Source organism: Choloepus didactylus, chromosome 3 (assembly GCF_015220235.1).
Source record: "Choloepus didactylus isolate mChoDid1 chromosome 3, mChoDid1.pri, whole genome shotgun sequence".
NCBI lineage: Eukaryota > Metazoa > Chordata > Mammalia > Pilosa > Megalonychidae > Choloepus > Choloepus didactylus.
The window spans coordinates 129699987-129724103 of record NC_051309.1 but is presented as its reverse complement, the minus strand read 5'-3'; the positions used below and the strand labels follow the sequence as shown (position 1 = coordinate 129724103).

General features: G+C 36.4%; 1 protein-coding gene across 1 annotated transcript in view; it reads left to right on the top strand.

The window, feature by feature from the left end:
* Window positions 1-24117, top strand: part of PRSS12 (serine protease 12) — a 127710-nt gene that overhangs the window by 94867 nt on the left and 8726 nt on the right. Inside the window, 3 exon segments of the mRNA XM_037830550.1 lie at window positions 6413-6618; window positions 15335-15413; window positions 16155-16277. Of these exon segments, the coding sequence (XP_037686478.1) occupies window positions 6413-6618; window positions 15335-15413; window positions 16155-16277 (408 nt within the window).

Genomic DNA, 24117 nt, shown 5'->3' with positions numbered 1-24117 from the left:
TATTGATGGTTCATTTTTTTTGATCCATTCTGCGAATGTATATCTTTTAATTGGGGAGTTTAATCCATTTACATTCAATGTTATAACCGTGAAGGCATTTCTTGAATCAGCCATCTTATCCTTTGGTTTATGTTTGTCATATTTTTCCCCTCTGTCTATTAATATCCTTTATTGTACCCGTACCGAATCTCTTTAGTACTGAACCTTTCTCCAAGTCTCTCTGTCCTTTCTTTGTTTCTCTGTCTGTAGGGCTCCCTTGAGTATCTCCAGTAGGGCAGGTCTCTTGTTAGCAAATTCTCTCAGCATTTCTTTGTCTGTGAAAAATTTAAGCTCTCCCTCAAATTTGAAGGAGAGCTTTGCTGGATAAAGTATTCTTGGCTGGAAATTTTTCTCACTCAGAATTTTAAATATATCGTGCCACTGCCTTCTCGCCTCCATGGTGGCTGCTGAGTAGTCACTACTTAGTCTTATGCTGTTTCCTTTGTATGTGGTGAATTGCTTTTCTCTTGCTGCTTTCAGAACTTGCTCCTTCTCTTCTGTGTTTCATAGTGTGATCAGTATATGTCTCGGAGTTGGTTTATTTGGATTTATTCTGTTTGGAGTTCGCTGAGCATTTATGATTTGTGTATTTATGTTGTTTAGAAGATTTGGGAAGTTTTCCCCAACAATTTCTTTGAATACTCTTCCTAGACCTTTACCCTTTTCTTCCCCTTCTGGGACACCAATGAGTCTTATATTTGGACGTTTCATATTATCTATCATATCCCTGAGGTCCATTTCGATTTTTTCAATTTTTTCCCCATTCTTTCTTTTATGCTTTCATTTTCCATTCTGTCATCTTCGAGGTCACTGATTCGTTGTTCAACTTCCTCTAGTCTTGTGCTATGCGTGTCCAGAATCTTTTTAATTTGGTCAACAGTTTCTTTAATTTCCATAAGATCATCCATTTTTTTATTTAGTCTTGCAATGTCTTCTTTATGCTCTTCTAGGGTCTTCTTGATTTCCTTTATCTCCCGTACTATGGTCTCATTGTTCATCTTTAGTTCTTTGAGTAGCTGCTCTAGGTGCTGTGTCTCTTCTGGTATTTTGATTTGGGTGCTTGGGCTTGGGTTATCCATATCGTCTGGTTTTTTCATATGCTTTATAATTTTCTGTTGTTTTTGGCCTCGTGGCATTTGCTGAACTTGATAGGGTTCTTTTAGGATTTGTAGACCAATTGAAGTCCTTATCTCTAATTTATCAGATCTACAGCTTCGTTGAGTACACTTTCTCTAACTAACCAGCAGGTGGCGTCCACGAGCCACCTGTTCTCCACAAGCCAGTTCTCCCCTGCTTAGCCTTTTTGGTGAGTGGGGGAGTGAGTCTTGTGGGGTCCAATTGGTGTACCAAGCTTGCGTGTGTAGTTGGTGTTGCCTGCCCTGTATATGGGGCGTGTTTCTGGGCAGTCAGGGGGGGGGTTGGCTCTAACAATCAAATCTCCCTGGTGATCCTAGAGTTTTAAAGCTGGTGCAGTAGTCTAATCCTTCAGTTCAGTCCTGCCACAGTTTGTCTCTGCCGCTGACCCACAAGTCCTTGGTATTGGCGTATGGCTCCTGAGACTTGCAAGTGGGCTTCTCTTCCAGGCCGTGCACCCCGGGTCCTCTGTTGAGGGATGACTGTGCTATGTCACAGGTGAGTGCCATCCCCCCAGGGCAGTTCTGGGCTGCTGGGCTGTGTAGGGAGGCTCCCAGTCTGCTGAAATGATGGCTGAATGGGGCTTTGTTAATTCACACTGCTCCACCTTCCCAACTCTGGGACAATCAGCTGAGGTTGCAGGGCAGGCTAATGTCCACGCCCAGTTTTGTGGTGTGTGCCTGTTATTGGAAGCACTTCCGTCACACTGGGTTGTCTGGGGCAGTTCTGGGCTATGGGGCTGGCAATGGGCAGGAGTGTTTCCTGTCCACCAGGATGATGGCTTTGAGCGGACACCCTCCTTTTCTTGGGAAGTTGTGGTGTTTAGTGAATTTTCTCAGCCCCTGGATTATTGCGTTTTGTCTCAGAGCTCTCCTAGTTCTGCTCTTGACTTGACCTGCCCAAATAGTAAGTCTTTGAAGCTTTCTGTATTGGGCTTCTTAGAGTAATTGTTTTAGAAAAAGAAAAAAGGATTAAAAAACAAAACAAAACAAAACAAAAAAAAACGGGTCCTCCTCAGAGATCTAATGGGTTATTGAAATGCTAAGAGAGAAAGCTACCAGGGCCATTAAAGAAAGGTCCACAGGGCAGAGAGATCAGCTTTTCTTCGGGATTTGCATATGTGCCTCAGGGCCCTTCCCCTTTCTATGTTCACCAGAACTCCAAAAATCCTCCGCTTTTATTTTGGAGTTTTTCGTGTTGTTTTTTTTCTATGTCTGTCTCCTCTCTGCTGGGCTGGCTGCTCTCAGAGTCTCTGGTGTCTGGTCTCAGTCTATCTATGGTTGGAGTTTGAATCACTAGAATGAGTTTCCGATAAGGGCTGCCACTGCAGTTCTCCCTTCTCCTTCCCGGAGCTGACAGCCCCTCCTCCCCCGGGACTGAGCCTGGCAGGGAGGGGTGCGGTTCCCCTGGACGCAAAAACTTACAGATTTCGCTGATCTCAGCAGTTCCACGTTTTCATGAGTGTTGTATGAAGTATGCCCAAAGTCAGATTGCTCTGTGGTGTCCAGTCCACGCAGTTCCTGGCTTTCTACCTACTTTCCTGGAGGAGCCATTAATTTTTTATTTTCTTTAAATTATGCCTATTTGGATTTCAAATTGTCTTACATTACATATCCATATCATCATCGCTTATTTCCAATTTTAAAACAGTAATAATAAAATAAACAAACTCTGGCAATTCTAACCAATTAAAAGGAGAGAAAATATTTAAAAAAAAAATTAGAGAAAAAAGAAAAGGAATACAAGCGAAGGTATTCAGAAGTTTATAAAAATTGTAGAAGAATACTATGAACTATGTTTCACCAACAAGTTTTGAAATGTATGAGATGGACAATTATCAAGGAAACTACATTTTTGACAAAAATGTAGTTTTCAAAATTGATGCCAGGGATAGAAAATCCAAAAAAGATCAATGATTGTGGAAGAAATGACTGTGCTTTTTGCTGAAGAATTTTGACCTAACTTCAAGACACAGATAATTTCTGAGTTATGTAAATTGTTGCAGATCAAAGAAACAGATGGAAATCTTCCCATTCATTTTATGAAGCCAATGTAACTTTGATTTCAAAACTAGACAAGATAAGGACATAAAAAAGTAAACTATGCCCCAATTGCATAAATCTATGTACAAAAATTCTAAATAAAACATTAGCAAATTAAAATAACAATATACTACAAACAAGTAGAGTTTATTGCAGGAATGCAAGAGTGGCTCAAACATTCATTAATGCAATTCATTGTGTCATCTATAAATGAACACAAATATTATTATCTCAATAAGGTTGAAAAGTCATTATAAAATCATTACTTCTTCCTCATATCTCTTAGGAAACTGGGAATAAAATAAAACTACTGTGATTTCCTACAGAAATAAACATCAAGTAGGAATAAACAAGAATTTCTGCTATTATTGCAATGACTCAACATTGTCAGGAGGTCTTGCTCATCTGTAAGAGTTGAGGTATCAGTATTGAAAAGGAAAAGTAAGAATTGTTACATGAATAATACGATTTTCCTTCTAGAAAACCCAAGAAATCACCTGGAAAAACATTATAATTAGTATTTATTAAAATAATGAGATAAAGGTGAATATTAAAAAAATCAAGTGTTCCTATATGCTAGAAAGAAAATAAAAGGAAAATATCTGATTTATAGAAGCTACAAAAATAAAAATAAGAAATAAAAAAATCTAGGAATAAACTGCACAAGAATTGAGACCTACATTAAAAAAATGAATTTTTACTAAAACTTGAAATCCTAATGAGTGAAGAGACGTATCACAATCCTGAATGGGAAGACAAAAAACAATTTAAGATATACATTAAATATTGTCCTACTAAAAAATTTTTTTCTTGGTGTGGGTTGGGAGTGGAGAGGGATACTTGACTTCCAAATTCATTTGAAATGAAAACCATGTGATATTGGCATAAGGACAGAAAAAGAGGTCAATAACATGAAATACAACAGTGGTTCTCAGTTTTGATTGTACATTTAAAACACTTGGGGACTTAAAAAAATTACCCATGCCCAGCCAGCCGAAATCCCGTGGATTCCAGTTTAACTGATCTAAAGTGGGGTTCAAACTTCGCTATATATTTTAAAGCTCCCAGAGATAATTCTCATGTGTAGCCAAGACAGGAAATTACTGAACTATGGAGATCTAGAAATGACCAATTTACATATATGGATGATAGATAAGTAAATTTAAAAAGCCTTTCAAAGCAGCTGGAAAAGTTATTGGGACAATTGGCTATCCCTTCAGGGACAAAATAAAGCTAGAGTCCTCATTAACACTAAGCTGAAATCCATATGGATTAGAAGAGTGATACATAAAATGAAACAAAAATAAAATGTTTCTTTAAATGGTTACATTGAACTTATACATATTTCAAATGCACAAACTTGCTTTCCAAAAACTTTGCCTGTATTTAGCAATTATATGCTAAGAATCTTAAAAATGTTTTATTCCTTTTGGCTCAAATTTCCACTTCTGAGAAGAAATTTTAGCTGTCCACAAGATTTCTGTATAAGGATGTATATAATTGTAAAATGTATAAATGCTTCAAAACAACCTAAGTGTGCAATACTGGGTATTTGATTTTTCTACAGCAAAGTTTGATGCAGAATTTCCTGATCATCACCTGGGGTCTTGTTAAAAAAGTAGAATTCTAATTCCCACCTCTTTCCACTCACTCAAAACCAATCCAGGTGGATTTTAAGCACTCTGAAGTCTGAGATCCACTCATCTGTAAAGTGATTGTTATTTTTTTAACCATTAAAAATCTTGGTTAACTATTTCATACATACTAGGATGGCTATTATTTAAAAAATGGAAAATGTTGGGGAGGACACGGAGAAATAGGAATCCTTGTGCATTACTGGTGGGAATGTAAAATCATGCAAAAGCTATGTGAAAACTGTTTGGCAGTTCCTCAGAAAGTTTAGATAGAATTACCATTGACCTTCCAATACTACTTCTAGGTATATAATCAAAATAATTAAAAGCAAGGACTTGGACAGATATTTGCACACTGATGTTCATAGTGGCATCGCACACAATTGCCAAAAGAGAAGCAATCTAAGTGTCCATCAACCAATAAATGGATAAGCAAAATGTGATATATATATTTACAATGGAATATTCTTCAGCTGTAAAAAGGAATACAACATACAACAATGTGGATGTACCATGAAAATGTCATGTTGAGTTAAATAAGCCAGACACAAAAAGACAAATACATGATTTCACTTTTACGAAATATTTAGAATAAGCAAATTCTTAGTGATAGAACGTAGATAACAGGTTAGCAGGGACTGGAGTGTGTGTGTGGTGGGGGAGGAATGGGAAGTTATTGCTTAATGGATGCAGAGTTTCTGTTTAGGGTGATGGAAAAGTAGAATAATATTGTAAATGTAATTAATATCAGTGAGTTGTTTGTGTTGTTATATATTATCACAATAACATTTTTTAATAAAAAATCACAGTATTCTCCCTGTAAATGTGCATAGGAAGGAAATACACCCAAATGCTAGCACACCAAATGCTAATGTGGTGTTGGTTTTTTTGTACTTTCTTTTTTCATTTTATAAATTTGATACAAGCATTTATTATTTATACAATCAGTCATTAAATGAGTTTTATATTAAAAGGACTTACTTCCAAGAGTATCTTTAGAGTCATCGGCTTGGGGACAGCAATCTATGATTGTAAACATTTCTAATGGGTTAAATCTCATTTTTGTTTCCTATTTATGTCAAAGCAGCAGTTACCAATGCAGAAGTAGTGACTAGGTTTATTTATGAAATTAATGTGCTGCCAAATACAAGCATGAGACCAGATCTCATTGCTGAAAGGTAATGATTTAACATCTAATTTTCTTGGCAATATTATACCATACCTTTAAAAGGGTATAAAATTCTGAGGTGACTTATTTTCCTGCTTAAACTAGAGTTTAAGAGTATCATGATTTTTCTACAGGCCAATAAATATGACTTTCTTAGCACAAGCTAAATTAGCTGTGGGGTATGAAAACAAAGGAGGTATGTTATAATTTACCTCTTTTATTTAGTATCCTAAGTTGTTTTTGGACAGTAATTAAATAAATGATTTTTATTACATATAGATGCTAACTTTAATATGTAAAAGTTAAGCAATACAACAGAACGAGAGTATGTGCTGTGATTTATTCAGATGAAGATGGCGTGGTTCTCCACATCCTCAAGAATGCTCTGTTTCTAGGGGTCCTGCCAGAGCAAGAACCATGGCATATTTTGGGGAAGGACAAGGACCCATCCACGTGGATAACGTGAAGTGCACAGGAAACGAGCGGTCCCTAGCTGACTGTATTAAACAAGATATTGGAAGACACAACTGCCACCACAGTGAAGATGCAGGGGTTATTTGTGATTATTTTGGCAAGAAAGCATCAGGTAACAGTTATAAAGGTAAGTCACCATGTGGGGCCTTATACAAGTCAAAGAATACTAATTTTCAGTTCATGATTATAAGCAGTACTTTGAGAACAAAGGCTCCACAAACAAGGATTTATACACTCCCTTGTTCCTTGTGCTAGTATTTAAAGGCAGTGGTTCTTGACAGACTCGCCTAGGTGGGGCTTACAGTGAGACAGGGTTCAGGGGCAGGAGTGGATTTAAAGGACCTTGTAATCCTTGGGGTCTTCCTTTTTTACTCTTCTTAATCATTTCCATACCATTCCTTCTCTAAACATAATAAAAACTGCCAGACATGTTGCTGTCCTTAAAGAATCAAAATTTAGATTTGCTTCATAAAAAGAAGAAAAGAAATGAAAATATAAAGATGAAACATAGGAAAGCACTTCTACTCCTATGAATATTTTTAAGCAATTGGGATTATTTTTTAAATGAATTACAAAAAGTAAACGATCTTTTGTGGTTTCATTCTCTGAAATCTAAAAAATTAAAGAAAATGAGAAGTTGTGTTTCAGTAGAGTGCAGTAAATAGATGTTTCATACTTTAAAAAAACAGAAGAACTACACTAATATTAGGGATGAATAATTAGCAGCTGATAAGAGCTCTGGGATGTATTATGTTATGAAAATTGTTTAAAGTTGAGAGTGATGATGATTGTACAACTAAGTGAAGATAATGTAAGAAACTGACCATTTATCTTGGGATACAATATATATTAAGTGAAATTAGGAACCCACTACTTAATAGATCAATCCCTCGACTTGAGGCTTGCTCTTGTGAAATTTTGGGTTGTAAATGGGAGGCTGAGCCCTCCTATAATTATGCCTAAGAGGCACTTCCAGGGAACCTCTTTTGTTGCTCAGATGTGGCCTTTCTCTCTCTAAGCCCAATTTGGCAAATAAATTAATTAACCTACCCCCCACGGGGGACGTGACTCCCAAGGGAATGAATCTCCCTGGAAACGTGGGACATGACTCTCACAGTGGCTGAGAGATCCCAAATAGAGTCAAGGGGCTATCCTGGAGGTTTCACTCATGCAAGCTCCAGCAAACATCCCAAATGGCCACAGTATGCCATGCTCTTACCAAAAGTAGTTCCCAAATACCTAGCTCCCTACTGGAGATTCTGTAAAAGATTTACTCACTAAGTTTTATCTCTCAGAAACTTAAATCCACCATAGTGTTCCTATGCCAGGTAAGTCCTAAAACTCAGAGGCAACAGCCCCTTTAAGATCAACAATCAGATGCAGCCCCCTTTGCTATACTGTTGACATCCCCTTTCAATATGAACAAGTTAGCGTGCTCACTGCCTAGACATCCCTGAAGATGGAGAAAAAGATTAAGTGAGAGGAAGGGGTAGCAACAAACGAGATAAGATTTTACAAAGGTCTATGAATAGTGAAACTTTATATAAATACATATCTATATATGTATTCAGATTCTGAGGTGTTGGAATAGCTGGAAGGAGGTAAATGACATGGTGGAACCGTAACCTATAATAGCCTTTGAAATTTGCTCTATAGCTACTCATTGAATTGTGCTTTGAAAGTCTTCACCTTTCTGTATATACCTTATATTGCATAGTGGGGAAATAACTGAGACTGTGGAGCTGTAACCCACAACAGTTTTTGAAATTACATATATAACTACTTGTCGAGCTGTAGATTGAAAGTTAACACCTTTTTGTATATATGATATATTTTACAATAATGGAAATAGCTGAAGTTGTGGAACTGTGACCTATGACATTCTTTAAAATTTGTTCTCTAACTACTTGTTAAATCATGTTTTGAAAGTTATCACTGTTATGTATATATGTTAAAATTAAAAATTAAAAAAATTTTTAATGAGATAGCCCCATTCACATGCATGCTAAGAAAGCAGGTCCTCATTTGCATTCTAGGATAACCTCTTTGGGACATATTAATGGATGACTCTTGGAGAAAAAAGTTTTTGCTTAAATAAGCTTGATAAACATAAGGCTCAATAAACTCAGTAGTTTTTCCTACCATTAAAAAAAAAAAAAAAAAAACAGAAGAGTCTTGAAAGCTCAGAGTAAAGTTAAGTTTTATGAAACAAATAATTCCTTAAATGAATGAGGGGTAGAAATAGCTGTTTTGGAGAAATGTGTGGTCTTTTTTTTTTTTTTTTTTTTAATGAAGAGAACTATCATCTCTTTATCTTTACTGAAAGATCATGGTTTTGATACATTGGATTTTATTAAAATCAGGTGCATATATATTTGAGTATTTTCTTTTTCTAAACTTTTTCAGTGATGGCCAAAAACAATATGGACATACCTTGTTTTATTGCATTTTGCTTTATTGTAGTTTGCAGAGAATTGCATCTTTCACAAATTGAAGGTTTGTGGCAACCATGCATTGAGCAAAACTGTTGGTGCTGTTTTTCCAATAGCAGGTGCTCACTTTGTGCCTCTGTGTCACATTTTGATAATTCTTAATATCTCAAACTTTTTCATCATTATGTGCATTATCTTTGATGTTGCTATTGTAATTGTTTGGGGTGCCACAAACTGCACCCATGTAAGATGGTGAACTTAATTGATAAATAACTATGTGTGTTTTGACTGCTCCAGCTATTCCCTCATCTCTCTCCATCTCCTCAGGCCTCCTTATTCCCTGAGGTGAGACATGAACAATATTGAAATTAGGCCAATTAAGAACCCTACAGTGGTCTCTAAGTGTTCAAGTGAAATAAAGAGTTGCATGTCTCTCACTTTAAATCAAAAGCTAGGTATGATTAAGCTAAGTGAGAAAGGAATGTCAAAAGCTGAGAAAGCCAAAGGCTAGGCTTCTTGTGCCAACCAGTTAGCCAAATTGTAAAATCAAAGGAAAAGTTCTTGAAGGAAATTTAAAGTGTTACTCCAGTGAGCACTCAAATGATAAAGTGAAACAGCCTCTTTACTGATATGGAGAAAATTTTAGTGGTCTGGATAGAAAATCAAACCAGTCACAACATTCCCTTAAGCCGAAGTCTAATACAGAGCAAGGCTGTAACTCTTCAATTCTAACTCTTTCAATATGAAGACTGAGAGAGGTGAGGAAGCAGCAGAAGAAAAGTTTGAAGCTATCAGAGGTTGGTTCATGAGGGTAGAGGAAAGAAGCCATCTCCTTAACATAAAAGAGCAAGGTGAAGCAGCAAGTTCTCATGTAGAAGCTGCAGCAAGTTATCCAGAAGATCTAGCTAAGACAACTGATGAAGGTGGCTACACTAACCAACAGATTTTTAGTGGAGATGAAACAGCGTTATATTGGAAGAAGATGCCATCTAGGACTTTCATGGCTAGAGAGGTCAGTACCTGGCTTCAAAGTTTCAAAGGACAGGCTGACTCTCTTGTTAGGGGGTAATGCAGCTGGTGACATTAAGTCAAAGCCAAAGCTCATTTACCATTATGAAAATCCTAGGGCCCTTAGGAATTCTGCTAAATCTACTCTGCCTCTGTTCTATAAATGGGACAACAAAGCCTGTATGACAGCACTTCTGTTTACAACATGGATTGCTGAATATTTTAAGCCTATTGTTGAGACCTACTGCTCAGAAAAAAAGATTTCTTTCAAAAGATTACTGCTCATTGACAATGTATCTGGTCACCACGATCTCTGATGGAGATGTACAATGAGATGAATGTTGTTTTCATGCCGTTTTGCAGCCCATGGATCAAGGGGTAATTCTGACTTTCAAGTCTTATTACTTAAGAAATACATTTCATAAGGCTATAGCTCTGAAAGATCAGAGCAAAGTCAATTTCAAACCTTCTGGAAAGGATTCACCATTCTAGATGCCATTAAGAACATTCCTGATTCATGATAGGAGGGAAAAAAAAAAATCAACATTAACAGGAGTTTGGAATAAGTTGATTCTCATCCTCATGGATTACTTTGAAGAGTTCAAGACTTCAGTGGAGGAAGTAACTGCAGATGTAGTGAAAATAGCAAGAAAACTAGAAATAGAAGTGGAGCCTTAAGGTGGACTGAATTGGCGCAAACTCAAGATAAAACTTGAGTGGATGAGGAGTTGCTTCTTATGGATGAGCAAAGACAGTGGTTTCTTGAGATGAAACTACTCCTGGTGAAGATTCTGTGAACATTGTTGAAATGACAACAAAGGATTTAGAATGTTACATCAACTTAGTTGATAAAGTAGCAGCAGGGTTTGAGAGGATTGTCTCCAATTTTGAAAGAAGTTCTACTGTGGGTAAAATGTTATCAAATGGCATCTCATGCTACAGAGAAATCTTTCATGAAAGGAAGGAAGAGTCAATAGATATAGCAAAATTTATTGGTGTTTTATTTTAAGAAATTGCCACAGTCACCCCAACCTTCAGCAACCACCACCCCGATCAGTCAGCAGCCATCAACATTGAAGTGAGACCCCCCACTAGCAGAAAGATTACAACTCATGGAAGGCTCGGATGATGGTTAGCATTTTTTAGCAAAAAAGCATTTGTATATTAAGGTATGTACATATATTTTATAGATATAATGCTATTGCACACTTAATAGACTGAAGGATAGTGTAAACATAACTTTTATAAGCACTAGAAACCAAAAAATTCATGTGACTTGCCTTGTTGCAATATTCACTTTATTGCAGTGGTCTGGAACTGAACATGCAATCTCTCTGAGTTATGGCTGCACAAGAAATGGATTGGATGTTGCTTATATGATTCTTCACTCTCTGAAGGGCTTTTGAGTGTGGAGAGGAACAATTATAACCCTTTGTGTTTTGTTTTGCATTCTATTTACTAAATATATTATATATATAATAAATCAAATGTGATAAGCCAATTTTTCCTAAATATGGATCACCACTTAATTCATTAAATTCTCATCAATAATTTAAACTACCATTACAAAATGAATAAAACTAATTCTTTGGATTATGTCTTTTTACTTAAGCAATTAAAAAACCACAGAAAAATTCAATAATTATACACATTTTACTATACTTCTATGTCAACCGGTTTTAAATTAGGAAATACCATGGATTTGTTTCTTCATTATTTCTTCATTTTTAAATGCCTTCCTAAAGTTGTACCTCTACTTTTTCTGATATCTTTCCAAGATTATAGCAATGCTACCATACCTCAAAAAGATTTCAGTCTTAGATCAGTTAGGCCACAGAATCTGGCTAATTAACCTGTTGATTTTGTGTTGTGTATCAGGACCTGGTGACTTCTATAAGGCAATTCAAACTCAAGCCATTGGTCATCTGATGGGATGTTTTTATAAATAAACTTCATTTTTGCTGTTTATTTATTTATTTTTTTGGTAACAGTGAATTTTATGGCTTTAAATAGTAGTTTTAGTTTCTTGCAGTCTGGCGCTTTGCCCCAGAATGATGTAAACTTTAAATCTTGCTTGCTCACTATTACATCACTTCTTGTCCTGGCATTGGTTTGGAGCATTATTGGAAACATATGTCCTTCTCATATCTTATAATTTGTAGTGCCACCTAGAGGTCACATCTCCTAAGAGATGAGGGTTGAAATTTGACAGCATGTCTCTGAGACCATTTGGCAAATTCATCATCTTGTTATACATTGTTGAACCTCTTTTTCCTTCAAGAAATAACTAGTGCTGATTCCCTGTTGGACTCCCTTCTACCTGGCTATAATGTGGGAACATCTGTGCTGATTAGGTCACCATGTTCTTGATACAATCCCACCCTTTCTTGCTGCACACATTGAAAAAGACATATGCATATCTATACTTAATGCACATATACTTACCCAAAGAAATAAAATGCTCCATATGAATTCTCTTACTAAAATTATTTAAAAACTAGTCTCATTATACTCATTAGAACTCATTGTATTCACCCTTCTTTTACTGCCCCCTTTCATAGATTTTTAATTTAACTCTTCTCTTTTGTATATCTTTACAAATTCATTTCCATTCACAAGATCAACCTACTTAAGCTGCCTCCTATGTTCCATTAACTCTGAGATCTTTGAAGGCAACCTTTTCCCCCAGCAACAGGATACTTCAGGCTCATTCAAATTTTACCCTGCCCTGGTGCATGGAATTTATTACTGAAAGGAAAATAGATTTCTTTTATTACAGAGGAATGTGAGACACTAAATCGGTACATTGTGCTACACAATGGGTAAATGTGCTGCTGCTGTTGGGCCACTTTCAGTAATAGAACTAGAAAAATATTTATATTTTTAAGACCATGACCTCCCATCAATGTTTGTAATTCACATACTTTATTTTTCTTAAATTAAGAAGGTTTTAGACCACCAAGATTTTCTGTTGCATTAGTTTTGCAGGATCATTTATTGGTGAGACAAATTTCACCAGGACTTTAGAATCACAAAATTTTAGAGGTGATTCAGAATCTTTACATTTTTTAAAATAAGGGGTTTAGGGGGAGAGAGGATTTCTTGGTGGTGAAAAGTTTGAGAATCCCTGGCCTAGTTCAATCTTATTGACCAAATAAACGATATTAAATTGTAAACCATACACTTTCTCATACTGTTAATCAGAAGCACTTATATAGTAATTTATAATTAGTTGCTTTGACATTTATCTACATATTTATTTTCAAGAAATTCCTATGGTATTATTAAGAGTCTGGTTAGCATGAGATAACTAATATTATTTCATCATTTGATACAGTTCTATCAAAAAACAAAGGGATTTGGTATTTTAGTTGGCCTGTACTACCTCACAAAGGGAAACTTAGAGTTTAAGTTCATGTTGGGACTTAATTGTTGGAGGATGCCCATTCCAACCTTCCCAGAACCCTCGGGTTTTCTTCTAGTTCTGCCTCCTCCATTAAATTGTCCTCAGCTACCAACGGAAGTGATTATTCTCTCTTGGAACTCAGGTGCTGATTATTTGTACTACTTATTTGGCATTAATTTTACAATATTTGTATTTGTGGATATGTGTAGGTATGTACAAACTTCTCTCCACCCCCCAACTTCTTTCTAACATGTATCCCTGGACAAGGGCGGCTTGTATCTTCACTGTTTATACTGGGACATTGACATTCCCCACCTCCGTTCTGCTTTCTCTGATTCCTACTTGGAATGTCCTTCTGTAACCTATTTGATTCTTGGGAAGTTTTGCCAGCCTAATTCTGTTTAACGGTGACTAAATGAGCATTCAGTTAGGGACAGAGGTCTCTCTTTTGTGCAACAAAGATAAAAAAATACGTATACTGAAGGTGGTTCACTCATGAAACCTCAACAGTAGGAGAGCTAAGACAGGTACATAATTATTGGTAACACAAGGCAGAATAAAGGAAAGTGATATGGGGGCATAAAGGATAAAGAGTTTACATCCTCTTGGAATCACATAAAGTTTCCTAACGGAGTTGGCATTTGAAGTAATGCTTTGAGAGATGGAATTTTGTCAGGAGGAGCAGAAGGGGCTGGAAAATATGCTAAGTATAGGGAGCATCGAGAGATAGGGTTTCATTAAATATGACTTGTGAGGCACCATGCTATATGCTTTATATATATATTTTATCTCTTGTGTTCTCCAGACATCCATGAAAATGGGTATTATACCTGTGTTGAGTAAATTGAAATGCAAAATGTTGTTTAATTTGACCAATGTCACCCAGCTATCAAGTGGCAGATCTGGTATTGGGACCCAGAGTGTTTGGCTCCAATGTCTGGGTTCCTGAATAGTAGGCTTTTCTGTCGGCAAAGGCTGAAAAGGTAGTTTGGGGCCTTATTATGAAGGTTCTTGAAGATCACGCTACAGATACAGAATCATACCCACGCCTGAAGTCCCGGGTTCACTTCCTCCCTTGATCAGTCATTCCTCTGAGCCACACACAATATTACTCATACTTCCTACAATACAGTTTGGCATTTACTTATCAATTAGTTTACACTGTCCTTTACTAGCTTGATTTGTATGCATCTTGTTCCCCCAACTAGAGTTTAGATTTTCTGAAAGCCCAGCATAAAACTGAGCACTTAGTAGATATTTGGCAAATGCTTGGCTTGTGAAGTACGTAGGATGATGAAATTTCACTGAGTCTCATTGTATTTCCCAGCAGAAGTCCTTAGGCAAGTATATGATAAGAAATTATTATCTGAATACTTATACATAAAAAAGTATTTCATATGTGCTTGACAGAATACTTCTATCTTGGGAAGTTTGACCATACACCCTTAAATATAGTTTTCCATTTAAATTTTCTTAGCAAACCCTTTCCTTGTATTAATGCACTATGAAAGTAAATGCAAATTCAGATCAGACTTCTTTCTTGGGAATGTGCTTTGTTCCTTTGAGTTACATTTTTATATGTCGCTTGGAATGGTATTGTATGTGAAAAGTGAGTAATTTAGACAATTACTGTCTTTCCACTTAGTTTGTTTAATGTCCCTGAACTCTAAAGTAGCCTCTGTAATCAGCACAGAAAGAGATATCGGTATGAACAAGGATGATATAGCTGATAGGGCCAACTATTCAGCAGCCTGTGAAACCTTCTCAGAGCTGCATGGTGGGAAGCCTAATAAAGTTTCTCATATGCTTGCAAATTATTGCTGCCTTGGTTAAATGAGGAAACATCTTTTTATTTTTATTATAAGAAAAAGTATCCTATAACTTGCAGAGAAACGGCACTTTAAAAGAGGAGGAAGAAGCAGGAAAATGTGTAACTTAGGTTTTTACACTTCTATCAGCAATATGATCATATACTTACTGACCTATTTCTACTTCAGGCTCCCTTTCATCTGTCTGTGGTTTGAGATTACTGCATCGGCGGCAGAAGCGTATCATTGGTGGCAAAAATTCTTTAAGGTAAAATGTTCTTCAAAAGAGATTTTTTCATATTACAGAATTATTTATATACATTTAAGGTTGCAAATTGGTGATTTTCTACTATTAGTAAGGGATTTATCTTACCATTTTATTTTCTAAATTAGTAAGTTACATGGATAATTTTACTGTCCTTTGACCTACATTTACCTTATATAGGTCAAGTTTTTAATACCACTACCCACCCACCCCCATTTATGAAATAAATGTGTTTCTGAAAAATTATGTGGCAGAAACCAAATAAAATAACAGGGAACTCAGAAAAATGTATGACGACAAAGATTAATTTAATTTAGAACATTTTTGTTTTAGACTTGTTTCATTTTAATTTAATATCTTTGTTTGTTGAATTTGCTATTTTGTGAGGAAAAACCAGCACTTTGTTAATTAAATACTTCTTCAGACTGCTTAAGTGAGGTGGAGTGAGGAGAGACATTATATTTCAAATCACAAAATATAAAGAGGACAAAACTGTTTCCAAGAGTGACAGACAGTTGGGATGCATAAAGATACCTGTAAGCACATCTTTGGGGTTGTGGGTATGCAGTCTGCTCAGAGATGAAGGGACATGAATTTCAAAATAGGAAAGGACCTTATGCCATGCAGTCTCTTTTATACTTTGTTCCCCTAACCCCCAAGGCTCCTAAGTCATTGCCTTAACCAGTGCTTTCCTTTGCTTTTCTGTCTTTTATGCTGTTGATGTGTGACTCGCTTTCTTCTTAGGGGTGGTTGGCCTTGGCAAGTTTCCCTCCGGCTGAAATCATCCCATGGAGACAGTAGGCTCCTTTGTGGGGCCACACTCCTGAGTAGCTGCTGGGTCCTTACAGCGGCACACTGTTTCAAGAGGTATGTGTTCACCTTTCCAGTCAACTCATTTTGGCTGTCACTTGCCAGTTCTCCCAATCCCTTCAGCCTATTTGAAATGTGGGGTGTCAGAGCCAGGCTATAGGCCTTCCATCTCTGAGCCAGTGGCATTGAAGAAGTGAGGGGGATGACTGTCTTAGTTGGCCAGGGCTGCTGCAACAGTGTACACAACCTACTTGGCTTAAAACAACAGGAATGTGTTGGCTGACAGTTCTGGAGGCTGAAAGTACGAATCAAGGTGTCAGCAGAGCCATGCTTCCTCTGAAGTCTGTAGGATTCTGGTGATGGCCAGCAGTCTACAGTGTTCCTTGGTTTGTGGCATAACTCAACCTCTGCCACTGTCACATGGCTGGCTGGCTGTCTCTCTCTTACTGTGTCCAAGTTTCCCTTCCTTATTGGATTAGGACCCACCCTAATCCAGTTTGACCTCATCTTAACTAACAACATCTTCAAAGATCCTGTTTCCAAATAGGATCACATTCACAGGACTGGGAGTGAGGACTTGAACATGTCTTATTGGGGGACACAATTCAATCCATAACGGTGACATAAGGAGCCAACGGAGCATTCAGGAAGCTACGGCCCTTGGTGGCAAAGCAAACTCTGGGTTTAGAGAGAAGAGGAGATGGGTATGACAGCTACATTAGTTCTTCCCCTAAGAACGTATCTCAGGGTAGAGCTAGACGAGACCTCAGACTATGTAGTTATGTATGCTAAGGAATAGTGCAGTTTTAGTTTTTTGATCCTTTGAGTCTTCTTGAGGACTTGTATTTTAGCTTTCTCTATTTTTACTTTCTAGAAAATCAGCTGGTATCAGTTTCATTCTTGGCCTTTATATAGTTTAGTCCTGATTGTTTCCTCTTGTCCAAAACATTTTATCATTCCAATCTGAAGTCTTCGCAGTTCACAGGGGAGATTACATAGAGAAAATCAGTCCCTGAGCTCATGGTGGCAGAGCCTGCTATAAAACCCAGCCCTCTCTTCTCTTCGTCCAGTGCTCTTTTTTGGATCCTCATTAATGGCCGTTTCCTTAGAATGAATTTTGGTATTTAAAAATTTATACCAACATATGGCAAAATGTTGATAATTGTTGTAGTAAGGTGATAAGTACATGGAGCTTCAATGTACTATACTCTCATTTTGTGTGTTTGAAAGTTATCATAATAAAATACAGCATTTTTAAAAAAGTATAATATATTGTTGAAAAATTCTTTCAAATGAAAATTTGTTTTCTATTTTTCATATATGATACATATACATACCTTTGCCTCATTATGTATTTGAAATCCGTTTATGTAGATTTTGTTCATTCACTTAAACTGCCATATGAGTTTTAACTTCTACTGTAAGATTAAACCAGTTTGTTTATTCTCCTACCTCTGGATAGTTAGGTGGTTTCCATTTTCTCATGATTAAAAAACAATGCTATATAAACATCCATGTACCTATCATGTAGGGACATTTTGCTGTGTCCTGGAATATAGGCTCCCTTCAATTTTATTAGGCACTACCAATGTACTCTCTAAAGTAAATGTACCAGTTTATATCCCAGCATTATGTAAGTTCCTGTTTCTTTACATCTCCACCTAAACTTGATGCTATCAAAATTTTTAATTTTTGCAAATCTTAGAGTTTTTGAATTTCTTTTTAATTACATTTCACTGGTTAATGTTTTCTCCTTTTGTGAATTCTTTGTATTATTTGCTGATTTTTCTATTGGATTATTTGTCTTTTTATAATTGATTTGTAAGAGTTTTGCTCATATACTGTGTTCAAAGCCTTTATTGCTATGTGTTACACATACTTTTTCCCAGTCTGGAGCATGTCCTTTTACTTTGTTTATGGTCTTTTTTTCTTGCAAAGATATATTAAATTTTAATATATCTAAGTGTGTCAATCTTTTCCTTTAAAGTTGTTCAAAAGCATTTGATATTTTATTTTAAAAATATTTCCCTAGCCCATTTAATGAAGATAGTCTTACTTTTTCTTAAAGTTTTACAGTTTTGCTTTTCATATTTAGGTTTTCAGTCTACCTACTGTTTACTTTTGTGTATGGTGTGAGAATGTTTGACTTAGTCTTTGGAATTGAGACCTGGGAGTTTGCATTTTTATCAAGTATTGCAGGTGATTCTTACGTACACTAAAGTTTAAGACCCACTTGCTTAGAGGATAGAATAGAATATGATCTAGACCTTTGATAAATGTTTACGGGGATGAATATGATGGAGTTGACAGGGCCCTTATCCATGTCCTATTCAACATATTAATCACTAAATTGAAAAAGGACCCTCGTGAGTTTATTATATTTTTGGATGCCAGGAAACTGGGAGGGAACACTAATATGTTGGAAGACAGGGATATGATGGCAAAGATCTTGATAGGCTGATTCTAACAGGCAATATGGAATAAAGATGCACAATGCTTCTTGTTCCAGGAAATAGGTCTTAAATACAGTGTCAGTAAAAAGACTCATGGGTTTTAGTGTCCTGAATCTTAATACGAATCAGCAATGTAATGTGGTTACCCATGAAGTTAATTCAATCTTGGGCTGCACTGACAGAAGAATAGTGTTCAGACAAAGCAGTGACGAGCCTTGCCATTTTCAATTACTGTGCTCAAGCCATTGTGGGAGATTAAAGCACTGTATCAGTTGTGGGTGCCACCCCTGTGAAAAAGAGACATGGTGTTCCAAGGAAGTCTAGCAGAAAGGGAAGATGTCGCCCAGCCATTCTGAAGGAAATGGGGATGTTTAAGCTTTCTTGAAGAGAGAATATTTAGAGGATCACATGGAATCAGAGTAGATTTGAGGCCTATTAAAGGGAGCTAATTTTTATTTCAACAAGTAAGAAAATTTGTTTTATTGTCATTGTTTAATTTTTCCTTCTTGAGCACTAGGACAGTTCAAAGATGGAATGGGGCCATATGTGGGAGAAGTGAGTTCTGTTATGGGGTCTGTTCAAGCAGAGAGAGAGAGAGACCAGGTGTAGATAATGTCTGATGTTTAGAGCATAGTGGTGAGAAAACTGAGAAATGTTTGAAGGATGGCAAATGTTAGCTGAACAGCACATCTTGGATTTGGGTAGTAGAGTTAGAGAGAAGCTGGAAAGGCCAGGAATGCCAGGGTAATGAATTTCTATTTCATCCTCTGGGCAGTGGGAAACCACTGAACTCTTTTGAGCCTTGAAATATGATCAAAGAGGAATTTTAGATGAATCACTTGGAGATGTATGAACTAGATCTGAGGTGGTAAAGCAAAGTTCTTAATCTTGAAATCTGTGTATGAGCTTGAAATTATGTGAAAAATCTGTGCAAATGTGCTTATGTGCCCCTTTTCTGGAGTGACTCAAATTGGTACCTGTCACCAAATGATTAAGAACAACCAGGGCAGGAATTGGAGGGAGACTAGTTGTAGGCCTACTGTAATAATAGAGATAGAAGGTGGAAAAAGAAGGAAAGAGAAGGCAGAGACCCCATGACAGAAATCAGCAGAACTTGGTACAGTCTAACAGAAGGAAACAGAGATCTGGCCATCAAGACTGCTGTTAAGAGTTCTAGCTCTTTGAATTGTTAATCATTTAACTCTTCAGAAGATCCTTGAACTTCTCTGAGCCTCAGTTTTCTCATCTGTAAAATGAGGGTAATAACATTTTACCGTGTAGTTATTTGGAACAAATGATCTGTAGTGCATGTAGAAGTATTTTATAAACTGTAAAATTCAAAACAAATGCTGGTTATTATGTTGGGGTTCAAAGACAGAGAGGAATCAAAGAATATTAGCAAAAGTAGGGAATTTAGAATAATTTTGTTTCACTTACTGGTAGGGAAGAATAAAGTAGGAAACTGGAGAGAACCTTTGAGAAACCGGTTTTGGAGTTTAGAGTTTAGGCAAAAGGATTCTTCAGTAGGTTACATTTAGATTATCCTCCTCTTCTTCAAGACTCCTTGTCTCTTAAGTCTCTGCTAAAAGTAATCCTCTTAAGGGTTCAAGGCTTAGAGTATTAAACTGGGGAAATTGGGTTCCCTGGAAGGTTTTTTTTTTTTTTTTTTTTTTTTTTAAAGATACATGCTTGGATTTGTTTGTTTACATGTAATTATTCTTCTCATAACCTGCTCCTTCTAGATTATTGCTTAATGCCAGTAACTGTCTCAACTGTGTTTATAAACCAAGTGTCCAGTATATTACTTGGCACAGAGTAGATGCTCTGAAGCAATTGTCACATGATGGAAGTAGGGCTCAGCTTCAGATAGTGGATATATTTAAGAATGTTGGCCTCTTTAGAGAATGGTGGTATTTCAAACCTAGATCAACAGATAACTCCTTCCATATGTCATTCTGAATTTCTGACCATTATCTGGGTAGTATAAGATAAAGGCAGCTGATTAAAGTGCAGAACGGCAGATTGTAGCATTTTGATATGCTCTTGATATAATGCAAAACTCTTAATGTGAGTAGAGGAAAACTGCTTTGCAAATGTATTACATAACCATCTCACTTGGTCTGTAACCTTTATTGGATTTTATAGATTTCTTGTTTTGAAATGCCTAAGAAGGCTATACTCATGTCTTTACTCAGTAAATTTATTAAAAGGCAAAGGGCCAGTTACCAGTGATTAGAACAAGCACCAAATTTTGTTTTTTTGGATTCAGGGACTTTGTGTTAAAACAACCCTCCTTTAATCACCAAAAACACTGAAATTTATAAAATAGATTTCCTGTTGAATTGTAGACTGTAATGCAGAAGCAGTATAGTCAGGCTCTGAGAGGTTATCTTTCTTTTAGATTTCTTGGGAGGTAAAAAGATATTTTAACTTAAGTTCTGCCTACTAATAGGGAATCTGGATTTCATATTTTGAAATTAGCTCTCCCAACCCCATTTTCTATTTGTATTCCTACTGCTTTTTTTGACTACTGGACTTCTGCATACATAAAGCTTTCTTGCTTATGAGGCTACCCTTGGTGTCTGTTTCTTGCAGTTTTGATATAGGCCAGTGCTCCAGAGTGGCCATATCTGAACAGTAAGTCACAGATTAATATGATCATATGATCAAGGATATTTTATTATACAGATGAGAATTTTTAATGTTTATTTGTTTTGTCTTCTAGAATAGTCACCGTTTTATATAATCCTCATGTCAGAAAAATCTAGGAATGAGGGCCTGGGGAGGATGAGATCAGAATGCAATTACTTCAGTTTCAACAGCCTCAGTTACAATCCTTTCATGTGAAATAGTCTCTTTACATGATGAGGGTACTTGATTAGAAGGCTGGCAGTGTTCTAGTAACTCCAACTCTTATTTCTCAAGTGTGCCTTATAATTTTCACATATTGAGAAGGATCCAAGACCCCTTTATATGCCAAAGTAACAAGGGTTAACTGAGATAGATGGCAAATCACTATTTAAAAGACTTCTATCTTTCATTTTTCACATCTTTCCTGGTGTTAATGCAATACAGACTTTGGAATGCAATATCCTTTTGGCAGTTTAAAGTGGAAACTTAGATAATTTAAGTTTTTGGTAGTTGTCCTGTGAATCTTATACTACATAAATTGCTTGTTTTTTGTTCTGAATTACAACTACAAGTACCATGAAATGACCTTCCTTCTATAGTGGTGCAGCAATGATTGAGAGAAAAAATCCTTGAATAGTAAGCTACTTCCTTAAACTTCCTATTCTGGTAACAAATGCAATTTTGGAGGGAAGAATGTACCTGAAAAAAAAAAGGCCTCTCATTTCTGTAATTCTACTGCAAATTTGATTTGTTGTAAGATTATAACTTTACCTGATTTTATCTTTTTTACTTTTTTTTGCCTAGAAATATGATAGCAGCTGGAAATAATGAGACTGTTGGTCTGAAAATCAGAAATATCTAGATCTTTGTAATTAGAAAGATGAGCCACAGAGGCATTGAGCCTTTTTAAGAACACAACATGTTAGTTAAAACATACATCCCATCATGACAGAGGGCAGATTTCTTAAGAACATGGTCTTTCTTGAGACATATAATCATGCCAGAATCATTTCCCGAGGACACACAAATATGTATGTAAGACACAGTGCAAGATTCTGCAAAGTAGGGCACTTTTCCCTAGGCAAGTGGAATCATTCACACAAACTGAACTGAACTTCAGTCATCACTTCTTTGAGTTTCATCCAGACAGCAGAGAAAAATAGATTCTAGTAATAGCAGATGTGCATAGGCTGATGTAAAATGTTTTCTTATAGTGATGAATCCATGTAGAGAACACACATAAAGAATATGATCCTACAACTTGAATGGTTAACTCTTCCATTTTTGATTTTGGTAATTTTTGTTGCTGTTTATTTTAACCCCAGAGTCTTGGAGAAATGGAGTACTGGATTTTACTGAACTGCTGTCTCAGATCCTCTCTTGCTCAAGCTTGTTTTGGAATTTCAGCCAGTTTTTGAGGGGGAGTCAAAGGCATTTCAGCAAGCAAACAACTAAATGATGTGTCAGCCAAATCCTGAAATGTTTGTTTTAAAAGCATTTTTGAATATCATAATCAGAAGTCCACCAAACTAACATATCCTTAAAAATGTTTTGAATAAGAGGATCCCTTTATGTTTCCTTGAGAGGCTTAGAACCATAAACAATCTTTTGAAGTTGGCAAACTTTTCAGAAACCTCAGCCCAAGTGCTATACCTGAAGTATATAATCACATCCACTAGGACAGTTGACAGTAAAAGACAAGTATTTGGTTGACAGATTAATCCAGTCTCATGTCAGATGCTCTTTAAGTTCTAAGCACTAAATCTATTCTAAAAATAATCCAAGTTAGAGGAGTTTGGGAATCACCATATAGGTTTAGTTGGCCTCATTTCCTTAAATCGGGACAACTTTAAAATATAGGTACTAATAAAGAACTTAGTTTTGATAAGAATGGCAATATTTATGTAATATTTAATATTAACTCCAGATTCATGAGCATACTAATTCTGGGGTATACTAAAAAATACCTACATAAAAATACTTGATCAGAGAACCTATTGTATGTATAGAACATGTATGTTTTTGTATTTTTATGATATCTATCAGTAATTTCTTCGGATGCTTAATTCACCTAGTGAAATTTTGGACATGCAGGGACAGGAGGTCTGCTCATACATACCTTTTAGAGTCCTTGGCTCGCTGGTTCACAACCTGACTGAATTTGAACCAGCTGTGTTCCTACCCCAGCCCTGTTAACTTACACGCTCTGAGATTGTGGGTCCTGGATATTTGTATATTTTAAATGTGATATGGATCATTCTGATATACAGCCAGAGTTAACAAAAACATTACATCTTTGTGGGGATTTTTTTTATGAAATGGAAACTTTTGTGATGATTTTGTTACAATATGGGAATTGGTTAGAAGATGTTTCTTTGGTTTCAGTAAGTTAGGGATGTTTAAGTATGTGTACATGAATCTTTCAAAAGAAGTCAGTGAACATACATTTATTAAGAGCTTTCTCTGTGTCAAACACTTTGCTAGGTGCTGAGGACACAAAGGGGAGAATGAAGAGCCTTTAACTGGGGAGACCTATCATCTTAACAAGTCCTAAATACTGTTGTAGTGCTATGCTAGTGCTATTGGGAACACTCAAAAGGACTGGTCAGTTTTGGGGCAGGGTAGGGGATCAGAAAGGGCTCCTACGAGATCCTTGACTTGAGACTTGAAAAGTAAAATTGGTTTTAACCATATTAGGATGGAGGGGACTGATAATTGCAGACAGTTTGAATAGAGATACAAGTGTGTGTCATCTCTTCAAGCAGTTGAATGACAGAGGACAGGGGCCAGACCTGGCATCAGAGAAGGGGATG